Consider the following 19,318-nt stretch of genomic DNA (forward strand, 5'->3'; position numbering starts at 1 on the left):
AAAAAAAAAAAAAAAAAAAAAAAAAAACTTACTGATCAATTTTGATTTGTTTGACCACTAGTAACTGTTTGACTTAAACATTGTTTGATTAATTAACTTTTTATAACAATTTATTGCTCCAGAAGGTTAAAATTCAAATTTGAAAAAATTCATTTTACATGTAATCCGCCATCAACTAACAAATATTTTACTAAACATCTTTCTACTAGTCAAACCAATAACCCAATAAGTTAAGAGCTATCAGCTAAGAGTTATATATTTACCAAACACCCTATAAGTATGACATTGTAAAAGTAGTGTTATGCATTTACTACTAGCTTGAAAAAATGATACGGAGTATTATTTGAGTTTAAAAGCATGGCTTCATCATCAACTTTATTCCTGAAAATGATCGTAATTGTTACTAAAATGATCGTAAAGGCGGGCTTTATATTTTGTCGTCAGCAAAAGAAGGGACAATATATTAAAAAGTATGGATAGATACACGCACTACATGCATATACAATAACAGAGTGCGGGTTCCCAAATCTGTTGGTGAAACCACCTGTTTCATACACATTGGTTATGCCTCGCCTACTTTCTTCTTCCTATTTAAGATCAGAGCTAAGCCCAGGCCAGTATCATACCAAACTGCCAAAAACTTTAATATCATCCATTCAATCCATCATTTCCAGTAAATTAAGCTTTGAATTCTGATCAATATACTACTCGATCGAGATCAGAAGAAGAAGAATGAGTTCAGGAAGCAGAGCGTGGATTGTGGCGGCCACCGTGGGAACAGTGGAGGCCTTGAAAGACCAAGGCTTCACAAGATGGAATTACGCTTCCAGAATAATCCAACAACGTGCTGCCAAATCCAACCGCAAGACCTACTCCCAGGCTACCAGGATGCCTTCTTCCTCCTCCGCACTCGCCTCCGCCAAGATGACTACGGAACAGAAATTGAAGAAATCGGAGGAGTCTTTGAGAACTGTCATGTATTTGAGCTGTTGGGGACCTAATAATTGATTTCATTATATTTGTGCCTCCATCTCCATCTTTTGAGATGAATCAATTAATATAAGTGATTCCTCAACTGACCTGAGTTTTTTCATGAATCATGATCATCAACTCCAATCCATGCGTCGCCGTCGTTCTCTCTTCATTAATGGATGTGAGCATGTTTGGTTAATAGCAATCCGCTATTTTTTGGCGGATTTGACCAAAATCAGCATTTTGACTTGGTCAAAACGTTAATTACCGCGTTTGGTTATCAGCGGTTTGGAGCAACTTTTGACTCCAAACCGCTGATTCCCCAAACGCTGCAATTTACAGCGTTTTGAGGAAAGACAGCCTACGCCCCTCCATATAATAAAAAAAAAAAGAAATTGATTTTTTAATTCTGGAAGCCTCGAGGCTTCAAATAGAGAAGCCTTGAGGCTTCCCTTCAATACCCATCCGATGTGGGACATCGGATGGGTATTGAAAACAAAAGCAGGGGCATTGAGGCCCTTTTATAGAGGAGCCTCAATGCCCCTCTTTTGTTTAGTGCCGATGTGGGATTGATTAAAGGGGAGCCAGGCTCCCCTTCGCCTCTTCTCTTTTTTTTTTTCTTTTTTTTTTTTATAAATTATTGTTATTGTTATTATTATTATTATTATTATTATTGTATTGTTTCTATTTATTATTATATTATTTGTGTATACTCTTTTGGTCATTTTACATGTTAACCGCTAATATAAACAGCTAATTTTACCAAACATCTTTTTACAAACCGCTAATACAATTCGTTGGTCAAACTCACTAATACAATCCGCTATTTGATAACCGCTAACACAATTCGCTACCGCTAATTGCTAACCGCTGGTAACCAAACAAGCCCAGTTTCTAAATTCAGGCGATATGAAGGGCTGGATCGGAGCTAATTCAAAAGCCAAAAGGTGGCTTTAAAATTGTATATATCTTGATGACAGAATTTTGAAATTTCTGTAAAAATTGTAAATTAGTATTTCTTGTTCAATATTTCATCATGTTCGGTTCATCATATAGTTATGAAAATGAACAACTTATGGAAATTAAATTGTGACAAGTTCTATATATGATATTATGTTGCTTATTATTATTTATAAGAGTTATATTTAAATATTAGATGAGAGTTTAATTGGAGTTCACAAGTATAATTTTAAACAATAAGCGCCCGCAATTTTCAAATGCTGCCTTGTAGAGTTGCATTCTTCACAATTGTATAATTTAGGCTGTGTTTGGCAGAGTTTATTTAGGAGCTTATAGATTATTTTAAACTACTAATAAGCTATAAACTTTGTTTGATAATGCTCTCAAAATAAGCTAGTAGCTTAAAATAAGAGCTTATTTTGAAACGCTACTTCAGGTAGCTTTTCAAAAATAAGCTAGTAGCTTTTTAACTTTTTTCCATCTTTATCCTTATTATTTTATATAAATGACATCATTCATCCCTCCCAATTAAAACTCTTTTGGAATTTTTTTTTCAATATGTTTCGTTGTAATTTTAATTTGATATTTGTGTTTGAACAATAATATTTGTACGAACTAATTTTATGAATTATACACATCTTGTTTTACTTTATATATTTTCAAATATATATTCTTACTTTATATTTTATTAAATTATATTGATTTCATTATTTTATATTTTAATATGTAAACAAACCTATTTAAATTTAAAACTATTTAACTTGTATGAGGATGTCTTTTTTAGTCTTTTTACATTTATCAACTTATCAAAAAGCTAATTTTACCAAACACTTTTAAGCATAACAGCTAGCTTAACAGTTCTTCAGATTTCAGCTTCGAGCTTATAGCTTTTCAACTTTCAGCTACCGTTTCAGCTAGGTTTGCCAAACATAGCCTTGAAAAAAAGAAAAAAAGAATAAAGAATAAACAGCCAAAAAAATTTAAAAGTGAAGATACCTTTTGTGTGGTAAGGCAGCAATAGCGAAAAAGAGAGGATTGGGTTGCCGAACCCATGCATAATATTTGAGGCAGAAAATGAAGCTGCCACTACACACAGGAAGAAGCGAAGAACAGATAGATTCATGAACACACCAGTTTAATTACTGAAATTAATTTCTCACGTGCTTTCATTCTCCAGATGTCCCCACCTCCAATACCACCCATTAAACCAGTGGGTTAAAAATTTCCTTCAATCGCCTCCTGTAAAAGTTTGAGGTTGAAATGAAGTTTCATTAATAACCGTCCTCAACAAACTTGTCTTCTCACTTCCAACAGTAAATTTAATTCCGATCCGTGTGTAAAATGTTTGGTCTTAAAATTGTATTTATCTTTCTCCTATGAAGTTTGAAAGGTAAACTTTTTTTGTTTTGCACTAATAAAGCCTTCAGCATCTTCTCTTTTTATAATTGTTAAAATTGTAGTGTTAAAATAGGTGTTCTTCCTCTCATCTATGTGATGAGTTCTCCTATCTATTACCTTCATTCAATGCTCAACAACCTCGTAAAACAAAACTCACCCTAAACATGGCCTTTAGCAACAAGCAACCTATGGATTTGTTGGAAGAATACTCACCTCTTTCCTTAGAGGATGATGATGAGGAGTATGAGTTCCCCATTGAAGATAATAATGCTGCTCCCTCCTCCGGCTTGGAGATTGAAACTCCCTTCATCCTACTTGCTAAACTCCTTTCAGACAAACCCTCCCGCTTCAACCACTTGAAGGACACCATGGCTTCTATCTGGAGACCAAAGAAAGGAATGATGGCAAGAGAAGTCTCCACTAATTTGTTCCTTTTCTATTTCGTCCACGAACTTGACATCATGAAAGTCCTGGAGGACGGCCCCTGGTCCTATGATCAAAACCTTCTCCTCCTCAAACGGATCGAAACCAAGGTTCCTCCCCACACCGTTCAGCTTTCTAAGGCCGATTTCTGGGTTCAAGCATACAACATTCCTGCGAGCATGCAAACCAAGAAGACAGCGGAGATGATTGGATCCTTCATTGGCTCTTTCATAAAAACAGATGTTGATGACAACCTTGATGGTCTTTCGAGGAGTTTCATGCGCATTAGGGTCCAAATGGATGTTACCAAGCCTCTCGAGAAGAAGATGAAGGTTAAACCCGCTTCTGGGGATCCTTTCTACATCGAGTTCAAATATGAGCGATTACCAACATTTTGCTTTCTCTGCGGTTTGATTGGCCACAATGATATATCTTGTGACAATCTCTTTGAAGGTAGTATAGAACTTACTATGAGGAACTATGGACCGGAACTCAGGGCCACCGAACGAAGATCCCAGCCAAACGCAGGTCAACAATAGGAATCATAACCCCGATTATGGCCCTTTTTGACATTGGATCCCAAAATAGTCCTTCTTGGGACTGGATCCCATCAAAAGAAAAGCGACCTCGGGAAGACCGTCTATTGCAAACTAGAGACGGTGTGCAGGACACCGTTTTTCACCAAATATTCAAAAAAGAGAAAATGACACTTTTTTCCCCTATGTTATGTGCATATAGCACTTTTTTCCTGTGTTATTAAAGAGACAATTTTTCCCCCTCAGTTATTTTAAAAGTGGTAGTTTTCCCCCCTGTAATGTTAAATAGTCATTTTTGCCCTTAAAAATAATTATTTCATTTATTTTTATTCTCCAACCAATTATATTACTAATATGTATAGAAGATCACGGTTCAATACGAACCTAATCGAACACTGTAGTAATTGAACTTAAATAGTATGGACAGTTACGATTACGATTCATAACCGAAAAAATAAAGTAAAATAATTGTTGAATTTATACTATTTTTAAATAAGAAATAAAATTAAAAAATAAATAAATAAATAAGTTTTGATTGGCGATTCAAAATCGAAATTCGATATGATAGCTACAGTGTTTGGTTATGTTCGAACCGAATCGTGATCATCCATACATAAGTAATAATTTGTTGGAGAAGAAAAATAAATGAAATAATTATTTTAAGGGTAAATATGTCAATTTAACATTTCAGGGGGAAAAATTGCCACTTTAATAACACAGGGGGGAAAAGTGTTATATGCACATAACATAGGGGGAAAAAGTGTCATTTTCCCTTTTAAAAAATCGAATTGAATAGAATACGTGAATACATATAGTGATTAGTTTTTTTTTTTTTTGCGCTATAGTGATTAATTGTATGATAATATGTACACCATAATCCAATACATATAATTATTATATAATCATTGCATTGACTAGTTATGATTAATGATTAATTGTATGATAATTTAGTAAGTAAAAAAAAATTATTAGACAATAATAATGAATTATGAAAAAACATAAATTGATCAATAGTTCATTCTGTATTATTTAAACGGTTAAGTTCACCGTACAGATTGTCACGAATGTAATATTTAGCCGATCACGGATAAATATTTTCAACATGACAGTTACCAATAACTAACATTTGTACAACATTGCCTTCTACACTGAATAAGATCACATCATCTGTTCGTGCAATTTAAAAATGCGGCGTAATTTTCTCCCATTGTTCGGTGAACCATACCGGCTGAAAGTTGATTTTAATTTTTTTATGTCCTACTATAATTTTCAGAGGCTCATTGAACGCGTCTGCGATATTAAGGAATTGAGATAATCTTGTAGGCTACCAATGTGAAAAAAAAATTAGTCAAATAAAGATAATGTTAAAAGTAGTATAAACTATAATGATAACGTGGACGCGGCGATCAAATAAGAAAGAAGCTAGAATGGGGTTCGGCCACGTTTTGAGAAATGATATGGGGAGGTTCGTTGCTGCTAGAGGTATGCCATGGAGACGAGCCTTCACACCTAGGGAAGCTGAAGTAGTGGCAGTGAGGGAAGCCCTGAGCTGGATTAAAGAACTCCATTATGATTAAGTTCAGGTTGAGACGAATTCCCTACTCGTTGTACAAGGATTGAAGGCTCCAGAGGGTGACTCTCCTTTCCATCTTATCATTAGGGATGTTAAAAACATATTGGATGACTTTACCAATGAATTTTTATCATTTATTAAACAATCAGCGAATCAGACAGCCCATAATCTGACTAGACAGTCCGGTTCTTTGTCTGATTGTATGGAGTGGTTTGCAACTCCTTTTCTATCATTTGTAATGCTTTGTCTTTGGACTTAATCTAATATTAATTTGGTTTTAAAAAAAATTGTTAAAATCGTTATGATTTGATAAATTTTAAAAATAAAATTTATTTTGCCTTTTCCTAAATATAATATATACAGTTAAGTGGGCCCATGCTATTATGCTTCCAACAGTACATATATAGATTTGTACTTTCTATTTTATTTTCTTTTGTTTCTTTCCGTTTCGGTTATTTATTTAATTTATATTAATAAAAATGTAATTTAAACAAATCCGATTTAAACACCTGTAAAAGCTGAATCATTTATGAACCTATACGTTATACGTATCTCCAGTTTCGCTATACTACACTATACTCTTTTGATGTTTTCCAGCCCAACCAACCCCCTGTTATTGCAAAACAACGGTTGCGAATCTAGCGACTAAAACCCCAGTTTCGGGGAGGCGAACCTCCTAGATGCCACGTCATGCCCCTCTCTCTCTCTCTCTCTCTATATATATATATATATACGCGCGCACAACCTTGGTTATATACAAGTTTTGTTGTGATTACCTTCTCATCCAGTAATTTTCTGTGAATTTCTAGATTCCTGCAGCCTGGCAGAGTTGATGATGAGCGGGAAAAGCCGTGCGTGCAAGTTTGAGGCGACGTTGAAGATGATGCAGCGGCCGAAGGAAATGAGTGTTGCGGAGTCCGTGAACGTTAAAAGCTGTGAGACGAGGCGGGATGGCACCGCCGGGGGGGAATTTCCGGCGAAGAGATCCGCCGGGGACGATGAGAAATATCACCACAGGAAGAGAAGTCTAGAGAGAGCAGAAGATCTGTTCCATTTGATTTATTGGGGGCCTCATTAGATGATTCCAGTATTAAAGCACGCCCATTCTAGATTTCCAGGGCGCGCCTTTTTTTTTTTTTTTTCTTTTAGTCGTTACTCGTTTGTGCAAAGCAAAGTGCAAAGGGGTAAATGGATCTATTAGCAAAGCCTAATCTGGAGTTGAGCTACAGTAGACATCAATTATTGCTCTAAATTGTAATATTAGTGTGTTTATCTTTTAATCGATGGAATTGGATATTGGAAGTTTTTAATTAAAAAGATCTACACATATTATATAATTTATATTAAATGTACACATCAGACATATGCACTAAAGTTGAAATTTCGAAGATTGAAAGTAATTTAGAATTCGAAAATTGCTTTTTTTAATAAACAAAAGTAATTCAATTCATGTGGTTTAAATTTAAACTCCCGATTTACGTAATTAATATTGAGAGCATCCTCAAAAAAAATTTTTTTTAATGATTTTTGTTAGGCCATATGGGATGAAGAGGGGAGATAAAAAGAGAGGGAAAAAAATAAGAAAAACAAAAAAATATTTATGGCAAAAACTTGTGTGAGACCGTCTCACCATGGGATGGGTCGGGTCAAGATAACAAATGTAACACTCATATGCACAAATGTCATACTTATATGTTCAAATGTAATACTAATCAGGAATAAAATTTTTGTTAAGAGTAAATGTAATATTTTTAAGGAAAAATACAATACTTTTACATTTGGATTTAAAAGTATTACATTTTGCCCCAAAAGTAAGGGGCACTTATTGTCAACATTACTTATCATGAAAAATGTATTACTTTTTCTCTTATAAATAACAAAAATTGTATTCTTGATTAGTGTTCTATTTGAGCATATAAGTATGACATTTGCACACATAAGTATGACATTTGCATGGTGATTTGACCCGACCCGACCCGTCTCACGAACAAGGATCCGTGAGACGGTCTCACACAAGTGTGACTCAATATTTATATATTCACAAAAAATCATATTTCTTAATAAAAAAAATTCTTTTTCTTCCCTCTTCTATCCTCTAAGAGCATCCATATCAATGTGGTTATTTCGCGGTATTTGAGAAGTTTTTGTAAGTGTGATTAGGAAAGAGAAAATGTGGGGAAAGAAAAAAAATATGTTTAAATAAAAAATTAAACATAGTGTCACGCGCGCCGCGCGCGCCTGACATGCCCATGCGGGCGCGTGCGGTGGGCTGCTGTTGTGTGCAAATGCGCACAACAACCATGTCAAATTAAAAGAAATGTTAGGCATGTTACTGTAGTATGAACCGAAGCTTGCAGATGAAACAATATCATTTTCTCTCTTATTCTTTCTCTTGTTTTGTTGGCAAATTTCAGACATTATCCCAAAAATAAACCATTGATAAGGAGCCCTAAGTCACATTCTCTCTTATCTAACATGCATATAATCCCTTGGAGTTGCTCTGACTATTTTGAATTGTGTGAAATGTCGATTTAGAACTAAAATCGAGCCTTGATTTTCTTTAGTTCAATGGAATCAATTATAACCTATGCTTCGGGGAGGCCCATTGGGTCCACTCCTTGGTAGAATAAATTCTTATTTTGGGCTCATAGACTATCTACCTGAATCATTCCATGATTCCATCACAATCAATTTGCAGAAATGTGTTCAAAAAAAAAAAAAAAAACAATTTGCAGAAACAGAACATTAGTTATACAAATGAGTTTTTTCCCAAAATGGTCCATCGACTATTGCTCATTCTCAATTTTGCATTTCGACTTTCAATTGCACCTAATGTGGTCCCTCGACTTTCAAAAACTCACTCAATTTGGTGCTCTGTTACATATTCCGTCAAATCAGTGTTAAAATGGAAGACATTTTCGTCCATTTACCTATTGTTCGCCTAATAAACATTGAGAAATAGTTGATGGACCATTTTGAGAATAGTCAAGGGACCATTTTGGAAAAAACTATTTTATTTATTTCATTTTTGTTTATTTCCATTTTTTAGACTACATATGTTTTTAGAAATGAAATTGTTTTAACTTAAATTAATTGTTTAGAAATGTCAATTTTAATCCTACTTGAAAGGAGAATTTTTTTGGGCAAGAAGTTGACGAAAAATATGTCTATTTTTTTCTCGGCGAAAACGGAAGGACCATTTTTGCAACAAAAACAATAGTCATGGACCAAAATTGCAAAGTTTGAAAGTCGTTGACCAAAAAACTCCTCACTATTTATATGCCAATTTGACTATAACAAATGACAAGTAATTTCCTCCTATGTTCCACAAATCATGAAGAATCAATTGAAGTAAACAAGTACTCAAAAAAAAATGACGTAAACAAATATCTTGTAGCGCAGAGTTGCGCCACGTAGTCCCGAGCCAATTTAATATATTGTTCCACCTGTTTGACTTAACTATAATCACGAATAAAATTAATACGGAGTAATTACTATTCACATGTATATTGATGGATTTTAATAATTGGGTGGACCGAATTATAAAACCCAATTAAATAGGGGTATGATAAAGGTAAAATTTAACAGAGAATATAGTAGGGATTTGACAATCGAGGTATATCTTAGAGATAATTGTATATTAAATAATGAGTAGCGCTCTTATAAGGGTAATGCTTAGGTAATAACAGGACAAAAGTGATATTCAGACAAATTGTGTCCTAATTGGACATTCCTGAACGCTTTTATACTAACTTAGGCCTAACAAACCCGAAGAGAATGGAGGGGAGCCCCCAACGACCTTGGACCGCACCAGACGCCGCACGACTCGGGCGCCCATGGACCAAGACCCCGCACTTGGCCGAGGGTTGACCTCGACCAAGTGGCGGACTCGGCGGAGGGCTAACCTCGGCCAGGTGGCTGACCTTTGGCCGAGGTCGGACTCGACCATGATCATTTATCTCGAACCTATTCCGCGTGCTCCAGACCCATCCGTGATTACTCCATCATATATATTGATTAAATTTCACTTTGTATAATAATTAGGAAATCACACAATAAAAATAAAGTTTTATGCGACGGACTCCATCAAAATAAGAATCAAATTTATAATCTTCATATATAACGATCACGATTACCAACTTAATCATATCTTTCAAAGAACTTTATGAGGGGACCAAGTACACCACAAAATTGACTAAGATCATTTACACATGAGCACATTTATTCCAAATTATGATCCACCGTGTACGATCTCATTCAATCATTCACCATGGCAAAGCGGGTTAGGTAATAATTGTAGCAGGTCAATATCAAGTTTTCAAAGAGTATGGTAGAAGGTCATCCCTTTTCACCTTAAGTCACCATAGTACGTATCTTTCCACATCCTCTCCCGGTCTCCCCCCATTTTTGCTTCACTTCTAAGTTGACGGCTGAGATAACAGTGAGATTACACTGTTTAAACAAAGGCAATTTATGGGCCACAGAATGCTACGTGGACCATAAAAAAAAAATTAATTTTTAATATATTCAAAAAATATACTTTTTGTGTAATTTTTTGTGTACTGAATTTATATTATATAAAATAATGTACTTTTAGTACTAAAAAATTATACCATTTCTAAATATAATATATATTTTAAATATATTAAAAGTATATTATTTGTGTACTAAATGTATATTATTTAATAGTATAGTCCACATACCCTTCTACTAAATTTCTACCGTTATATTAATTGCAATCTATGTAGTATGGAAATAGGAAACCTGAAAAAAAAAAGTTAAGAGAAAAAACTTGTAAATATATATTTTAAAAATTATATTTATAACTGCTTTATCTTAAACATGCATAAATATAAATTATATACTAGTTTTATGATTACAATATTACACTACAAATAAAAATAGTATACTAAATCAGTAATACATACTCCGTTTTAAATACTAAAATCAATTTAAAATAAAAAAATACAATTCCAAAATATTCTTAAATTTGAAAAGGTAAACATTTTAGTTATTAATGTTTTGATTAACATATTAGCATAATACTAAATAAAGATAATATTACTTGTGTTAAAATTTATATTGTTTAATTAATGTATGATTTACCACTCTACAATTTGATCGAGTTGAGATATAGGGACTCTTAGGAAGAGGAATTTCGACTTTGTGGACGAGTTTATATTGTTTAATTAATATGGAGTATGATTTAATATGAAAGGATGTAACAATAAATAAGAGTTAATTACCGATTTGGTCCCTCAACTATTGAGATTTCACCACTTTGGTCCTCGACAATTTTTCTTGCCCAATTAAGTCCTTGACTTTGAAAAAATTAATCAATTTGGTCCTCCGTTTATTTTGGTGTTAAACAACCGTTAAATCAGGACCAAATTGGTGAAATCTAAATAGTCAATGGACCATTTCGGTAATTAATTTTGATTGAAATGGTTCCTTAACTATAGTGAAATTACCAATTTGGTCCCGATTTAACGGATATCAAATGGTAAAATAAACGGGATGACCAAATTGGTTTAATTTTTTTAAAGTCGAGGATTTAATTGGGCAAGAAAAATTGTTGAGGACCAAAGTGGTAAAATTCTAATAGTCGAGGGACCAAATCGGTAATTAACTCCAATAGATAATATTTAAAACACTAACTCCACGTAATTTACGGAGTAATGTAAATTGTAAAAAAAAAAAAAAAAAAATGTTTCACAAAACACACTACTCCGTACGGTACACGTTTTCCTCTGACCTGCCTTGTGCGTAGGAGTCAACGTAAAACAAAATGCCCCGCAAATCAGAACAGACCTGCGCTCCCCGTTTTCAATGTTCATGGCCTCACCTCCCAAAACAAATTAACTACGCTTTAAACAATTATTATTGTTATTCTCAGATTCCGGCGAACTAATGACAATCGGCGACCACAGCAAGTCCGACGGCAAGCTCTGGAAGCTCTGCCCTTTCTGGCAATCCGGAACTGCCTCTTCTTCCTCCACGGCTTCCACTCAGAACCTCAACTCTGCTCACCGAAACGGCGTCGGATCCACCACTACTTCGCGCTCCTCCGCTTCTGTCTCCTCCGTAGCTAGATCCTTCCTCCCTGCTCGCCGTCGCCTGCGCCTCGATCCGGCTAATAATCTCTATTTTCCTTGTGCGTTTCTTCATTTTAACCGTTGACTTGCTCATTTACTCGTCTCTCTCTCTCTCTCTCACTTACTCCTTTCGTTTTCTTTCCCAATTTTGTTACTGAATTTCTTCCTGCGCTTTTATGCTGACTCATAGATTTTCCCTTTTTAATGATTTGTCTGATGAAGATGAACCGGGAAAACAGGCAAGAAGTGCTGTTAGGATTAAGAATACTAGCAAATCTTATGTAGCGTTCAAGGTAACTTCTCTTTCCTTTTTCAGTCCATCCTTTGCATATCTGGAAGGCTATAGCCTGGGATTATACTATTTGTATTTCTAATTTTAGCTATTTTCCTATTTTAGAATAAATTACCTAATATTTTCCTGAATTTGTTAAGCTACTTGGAAGTTGACATATAAATAATAATGGCTATATTATTTCCTCCCTTTTGCAACTTCATTTTGGTAAATAAAGAAATGTTGAAGCAGAATTTTGGATTATACATAGTCATACTATGTCATATATTATCATTAATATGATTATGATTATCTCTGCTTTTATGGTTTGCCTAAAATGAGCAGTGAAGTAAACCCTTTATCTGCATTTGTTTTGTTATTTAGTTCCAAACAACTTCGCCCAAGAGCTGTTATATGCGACCTCCTGGTGGTATTCTTGCACCTGGTGAAGTCATTATTGCTACAGGTAAGCAACAGCCACAAATCTATTTCGGTTTGGCTTTTATTGCAATCCACACGGTAGTTCTGGTGCATATTTTGTGGTTGCTGCTTGCATTTTGAATTTTGATCTGCTTGACAGTATTCAAGTTTGTGGAGCATCCAGAGAACAATGAAAAGCCACCCATGGATCAAAAGAGTAAGGTCAAGTTCAAGATCATGAGCTTGAAGGTGAAAAAAGGAGCAGATTATGTGCCTGAGTTGGTGAGTTTTATGAACTTAAATGTCATTTTTATTTCTGGAAAAGGAAGCCATTTACCAAAAAAAGGAAAATTCCTTCCTAAGCTATTTTGCCCCTTCTTTTTCAGAACCAATTTATATGGGAACAAAGTCAGTTATTATGCGTCTAAGTAGTCACATTATTTCTTTATCATTTCTTACAAAAAAGTACAGTTTCTAATATTAATTGTTATTTAATATGGAGTACTATGGAGTGAAAGGTATTTGCAACTTATATAGGTGTTAGCCTTCATTAGAAAGAAAAATACTCCGTAAAAGGGAAAATTCCTTTGTAACGTCTCCACATCTTTGAGAAATGGTTTAAAATAATGATAATGAATGATATGCTATTTGAGAAATGGCTTAAAATCATGAAAATGAATGATATGCTGTTGCAACCTTTGTTATATACACCGTAAAATTAATACCATGGCCCATGGGAAAAGAGGAAATTTACCTTGCATTCGTCTGTATTGTCCATTTGTCCTTGATTCTAATTTGGCATTCTGATGCAAAAAGCTAAGGTAATTATTTCCTGATACAGTGTCAGGTTTCCTTTTTGATACTCACCGAAGTCTTAAATTTCTACTGATGTTTCTGCATGAAGCATTTTGACAGGAAAAAATTGAATGATTTTGAAATCTGCAAATTCTACTTTGATTTGACATAAATCTAAAAAATGCTAGTATTATTTATCAAACTAATTGCTTTTGAGTTGAAGCCGCCATATTAGGTACTCTGCCATGTAGGGACTATCGTTTTAATTGTTGGAATACTAATATCAAGGTACACTGACATTTGAACTCCTGGACTAATTTTGACTTGTATTAACTTCTGTGAATGCAGTTTGATGAACAAAAAGAGCAAGCAACTGTTGAGCGAATTTTGCGAGTGATTTTCCTGGACCCAGAGCGCCCTTCTTCAGTAAGAATGAATCATTTAATACTTCTTTTGAATGTTTACAGTCATCATTTTGAAAATTCACCTTAAAAGGACTTGATTTTTCAAGGCACTGGATAAGCTGAAGCGTCAGTTGGCTGAAGCTGATGCTGCAACAGAAGCTTGCAAGAAACCTCCAGTTGATACGGGCCCAAAAGTTGTTGGAGAAGGCCTTGTAATTGATGAATGGGTAAGCATGTTTGCCTCTTTATAAATAAGGATGCACGTTTTAGGAATTATTTTTCTGATGAAATACTTTTGGCCATCTTTTGTTCTGCAGAAGGAGCGGAGGGAAAAATATCTTGCTCGTCAACAAATTGAGGAAGTGGAATCAAAATAGAGCTATCTCTCTCTCTCTCTCTCTCTCTAGTGTTTTTGGGTGTAAGTGAGTGAATGGAATATCATGCCAAAACCACCCCTTTAATGGTGGAGAAGGGCTGTGTTGTGCATCGTGTATAGATGAATAATGCGAGTGGCATGGATATTAATTTTTGTGTGCTGAAATCTTATGATAGGAAATGTGATTTCCAGGGTTCTAGCTTTACTTCTTGTAGATATTCTTTTTACCTTTTCCGGAGGTTAGTATAAAACCACAAATGTGAATGCATTTTTAATCCCTAGCATACATTGTATGTTTGGTGAATCAAAACCATGTATACTTTGCAGTGAAAGATTGTGTTTTTTTATGTCATCCTGTTTATACCATTTTACCTATTCCCGTGTATGATAATAACAAGATTTCATATTTGACTCATAGTTTTTTTGGTTTGGGTTGATCGATTTTAGCCAATTTAGACTAGTTTACTTTCTTGTGATCTTTTGGTGATTAGAGTTACAAAATGTACTTCACTCAAAATGTAATTTTGTCACAGGATTTTTTATAAATCAAAGTTATTGGATAAAAGATATTTTGTTATTGACATTTTTTAATCATTTGAACCCTCCGCTCTCTTAGTCCCACTCAACTATTTTTCTAAATTCGTCCTTGTATAGGTGCAACATATACCTCTGCAAAGTTCATATTGCAATATGGATTGCTTATACAAATTATAAGTAGTATATTAAAAATGAACGTGTATTAAAATATATTGTATGACGTAACAAATGTACTAAAAACGAATTTGTAGTATCTATCTTATAACGTGAATCGGTACAACAATTTACACCCCCTTCTAGACCGCAAATTATATCGTGGATCGCGAATTGTGGACCACGCATCAAAACGACGTCGTTTTGATTAATGAAAACAGACAGATGAAACGACCTCCGTTCCGCGCCATTCACTTTCAGTTCATATACATTACAGTTACATTTCAACACAACTGCAGTTACATTTCGATATAACTACAGTTTCATTAATGAAAACAGACAGATGAAACGACCTCCGTTCCGCGCCATTCACTTTCAGTTCATATACATTACAGTTACATTTAAACACAACTGCAGTTACATTTCGATATAACTACAGTTTCATTTGATAATATAAAAACACAAATGTGAAACTGTTATTCAGTATCAGTTCATATACACTGCAGTTACATTTCGATATAACTACAGTTTCATTTGATAATATAAAAACACAAATGTGAAACTGTTATTCAGTATCAGTTCATATACACTGCAGTTACATTTCAACACAACTATAGTTACATTTCGATATAACTACAACTACAGTTTCATTCGATAATATAAAAATAAATGTAAGGCAGTATCTTTTGAGATGAAATGTAGTATCAGTGCGGTCCACGGTATAACCACTGCTTCTAGACCTAACTCCAATTACTTTATGGAACAAGACTCAATTCCTCAGTCAAAATGATATTTAAATATAAAACATAAAACTAACAAATGGATTTAAAAAATTCATGCTCAAAGTGGTGGCATCGGTGTTGTGGAGCGTGAGTGCGTGATCTGAGGTTATAGTGTCATACGATCAATCCACGCTCACGCCATTTTTATTTTTTACATTTGATCTTATCCTGCATCGGTCTTCGCTTTTGGCTCTTGTTTACCGACAACTCATCAAATTATTAATAAAAAATAACTGAAGAAAGTAAGAATCAATCGCTCGCAGCCAAATTTTTATTTTTCATTCTCTCGGAATAGTGAAAAACACAGTGAATATTCAGAGGTTTGTTCTTCCTCTCTAGCTCTGGTTGATGCGATTGTAGCAAGGGGATGCCAATGAGGCGAAGGTCGTTTGATCTTCGAAACAGACCCGCAAAGAGAAGATACTCCAAGCTGGGATGGTTGTTACTCTTCGCTTTCTTGACCTTTCTCTTCTTCACTCTCTTCCGTCACAAAAACCCTTCTCCGTCCACGCCTTCTTTACTTCAGGTACTCACTGATCTCACTCCGGAATCTTATTTGTTTATTTATTTATTCAATTGCATCTCGTTTTCCCACTTTTGGTTTCAGATCATTACCCAAAAATTCAATTTTTTTTTTTTTTTTTTGGTTAGATGTTGTGGATGGCATTTTCTTGTGGTCTGAAAAGAGTGATCTTTTGTAAATAAATTTGACCCATAGGCTCTCTATTGCATTTTAGATAGGAGTTCGTATCCATTCATTTGTTTCTCTGATTTGGGATGATTCTGTANAAAAAAAAAAAAAAAAAAAAAAAAAGAACTCTGAATTGTCATTTCTTAGGTTTTCAGAAGCTTGGTGGTGTAACAGATTGATAAAAAGGTTTGAACTTTGCAGAAAATGTTGACCTGTAAGCTAGATTTCAAGAATGTTATTGCATACAAATATTAGTATAATTGCTTGACTTTTTGTGTTGGAAACTTTACCTGAATATTTGCTAAATTTTCTTTGATTCTGGATGGTGGTTTTGTGGTTTTTAGAAGTATTTGGGTATCACAGATCAAAGAGAAGCAGACCCTTAGGCTGCAGTTCTATTGCTAGTGTATGTCATGCAGATGAATTTGAATACATTTCTTAACCTTCTGTTTCTGTAACCAGAAGTGAAATAAGTGATGTTTTTTCCTATTAATTTCTGACTGAGATTTATTAGCTTTCTTTTAGAAGCTTTGTGGTATTACAATTTTTTTTTTTTTTTTAATTTTGAAATTTGAAGAAAAATATAGCCCTCCCCTATATTAAAAATTTCATTTGAAGGAATTGAGGTGGTATGTGAATGTAGTTTAATTCAATTACACCAATGAAATAGGATTCTAAGTGCCCAGTTGGATGCTACTAGTGTCTAAACTCTAAACTTTGTGATCTAATCATTAATTAAGTTTAATTTTACTTCACATTTTAGGAAACTGAGAAATTTTATTCTCGATATCAAGTTTTAGCTTTGTTCTATGATAGATTCTTTTTTCTTTTTATCATGAACTTCGCATTGAAGGCCCATCTATCAATAATATGAAAATATCTGAAACACGATTTGCTGAGTTAACTACTCTAGTTATAAGATTTTGTGTAGTTGTAAATTCATGTTTTTTTTTTTTGTTTTTCCCTGCATGGCAATGTTAGTACATAAAATCCTGATGTTCTTATGTAACTGTTCAGGGATATAATAGACAAAGTAAAATTTTAGAAGGTCTTAATGTCACTGAAGAAATGTTGAGCCCTTACTCAGTCACAAGGCAAATTAATGATCAAATATCTCTTGCTAAAGCCTTGGTTATAATTGCGAGAGAAAGCAACAACCTTCAGCTTGCATGGGAGATAAGTGCCAAGATCCGCAAATCGCAAGTCCTCCTATCAACTTCAGCTACGAGGAAAACTCCTTTGACGATGAAAGAGTCGGAAGCAGTAATTCGTGATATGGCACTTTTGATTTGTCAAGCCCAGCAACTTCACTATGATAGTGCAACGATGATTATGAGGTTGAAAGCCAATATCCAGTCTCTTGACGAGCAAGTACGCTCTTTTAATGAGAAGAGCTCTAAGTATGGGCAAATAGCTGCTGAGGAAGTTCCAAAGGGCCTATACTGTCTGGGCATCAGGTTAACGGTTGACTGGTTCAGGGACCCACAGTTGCAGCGTGAACAGACAAGGAACGGTCTCGTTGCCGGGAAACTTGAGAATACTAATCTTTATCATTTTTGTGTTTTTTCTGACAACATCCTAGCGACTTCGGTTGTGGTCAATTCAACAGCTTCAAATGCGGAGAATCCGAGTTTGATTGTCTTCCACATTGTGACTGATGAAATAAATTATGCCCCCATGAAAGCTTGGTTTTCTATGAACTCATTCCATGGTGTTACGGTAGAAGTTCAGAAATTCGAAGACTTCACTTGGCTCAATGCTTCGTACGTCCCTGTTCTCAAACAATTGCAAGATTCAGACACCCAAAATTATTACTTCTCTGGAAGTCACGGTGATGACAAAACCCCTATCAAATTCCGTAATCCCAAGTATCTTTCAATGCTCAACCACCTTAGGTTCTACATTCCCGAGGTTTTCCCGAAGCTTGAGAAGGTAGTATTTCTAGATGATGACGTTGTGGTTCAAAAGGATCTATCTCCCTTGTTCTCCATTGATTTGAACGGAAATGTAAATGGAGCCGTCGAGACTTGCATGGAGACATTCCACAGATACCACAAATACTTGAATTACTCCCACCCGCTTATACGTGCGCATTTTGATCCAGATGCTTGTGGCTGGGCGTTTGGGATGAATATCTTTGATTTGGTTCAATGGAAGAAAAGGAACGTGACTGGAATATACCACTACTGGCAAGAGAAAAACATTGACCGAACACTGTGGAAGCTCGGAACCTTGCCACCCGGACTTTTAACGTTCTATGGCTTGACTCATGCTCTGGATCCCAGTTGGCATATTTTGGGACTGGGATATACAAATGTCGATTCGCAGTTGCTTGAGAAAGGTGCGGTGCTACATTTCAATGGAAATTCTAAGCCATGGCTGAAGATCGGGATGGAGAAATACAAACCGCTGTGGAACAAGTACGTAGATTATTCCCATCCAATATTGCAGCAATGCAATGTGCACTGATATCGCATGCTGTTGGTGTAAAGGGTTTTTTTTACTCGATTAGCCTAGCAGTATTGCAGACTGAGACTGTTTCTTTGGTTTTTCCGAACATGAAATGAGGCTTGGTAGAGTCATAGTTGGGAACATAATCTTTTTTATTTTTTTGGTTTGTACCTTAGAATTGTCTAAAGTCATTGAAATGTGATTGTTAGATAGATGCATGAGGACCGTGTATCCCATTTTGAAATATGTAGCAGCAGATATCTATTCATTGCCCTCTTTGATAATTGAGAGATTTGTAACTTAGATTCTTGTTTCTTTATGTGGTTAAATGATTCATGTCTTTTCTATCTATTTATACCCCCTCTTATATCCATCATCTTATTCATCTATACTTGTGGTCTTTTCAATCCATTCATCTTTGCTGCATTTTACACTCAAATTCATCCATATACTGTGGATCATGGATAAATGTTTATTTTTA

General features: G+C 34.8%; 2 protein-coding genes across 2 annotated transcripts; both read left to right on the forward strand.

Moving 5' to 3' along the window:
- The first annotated feature begins 11,659 nt into the window (after nt 1–11,659).
- On the forward strand, nt 11,660–14,575 carry LOC116021597 (vesicle-associated protein 4-1-like). The gene is made up of 7 exons (XM_031262031.1): nt 11,660–12,016; nt 12,180–12,250; nt 12,613–12,694; nt 12,809–12,930; nt 13,792–13,869; nt 13,955–14,074; nt 14,165–14,575. The coding sequence occupies exons 1-7, from the start codon at nt 11,773–11,775 to the stop codon at nt 14,222–14,224; spliced, it is 777 nt and encodes a 258-aa protein (XP_031117891.1). The 5' UTR covers nt 11,660–11,772; the 3' UTR covers nt 14,225–14,575.
- A 1,211-nt stretch (nt 14,576–15,786) lies between these two features.
- On the forward strand, nt 15,787–19,188 carry LOC116022931 (probable galacturonosyltransferase 10). Its single transcript, XM_031263845.1, has 2 exons — nt 15,787–16,221; nt 17,404–19,188. Exons 1-2 carry the CDS (start codon nt 16,063–16,065, stop codon nt 18,853–18,855), a joined length of 1,611 nt encoding a protein of 536 aa, XP_031119705.1. The 5' UTR covers nt 15,787–16,062; the 3' UTR covers nt 18,856–19,188.
- The last annotated feature ends 130 nt before the right edge of the window (nt 19,189–19,318 follow it).

The sequence above is a fragment of the Ipomoea triloba genome, chromosome 6 (genome assembly GCF_003576645.1).
Source record: "Ipomoea triloba cultivar NCNSP0323 chromosome 6, ASM357664v1".
NCBI lineage: Eukaryota > Viridiplantae > Streptophyta > Magnoliopsida > Solanales > Convolvulaceae > Ipomoea > Ipomoea triloba.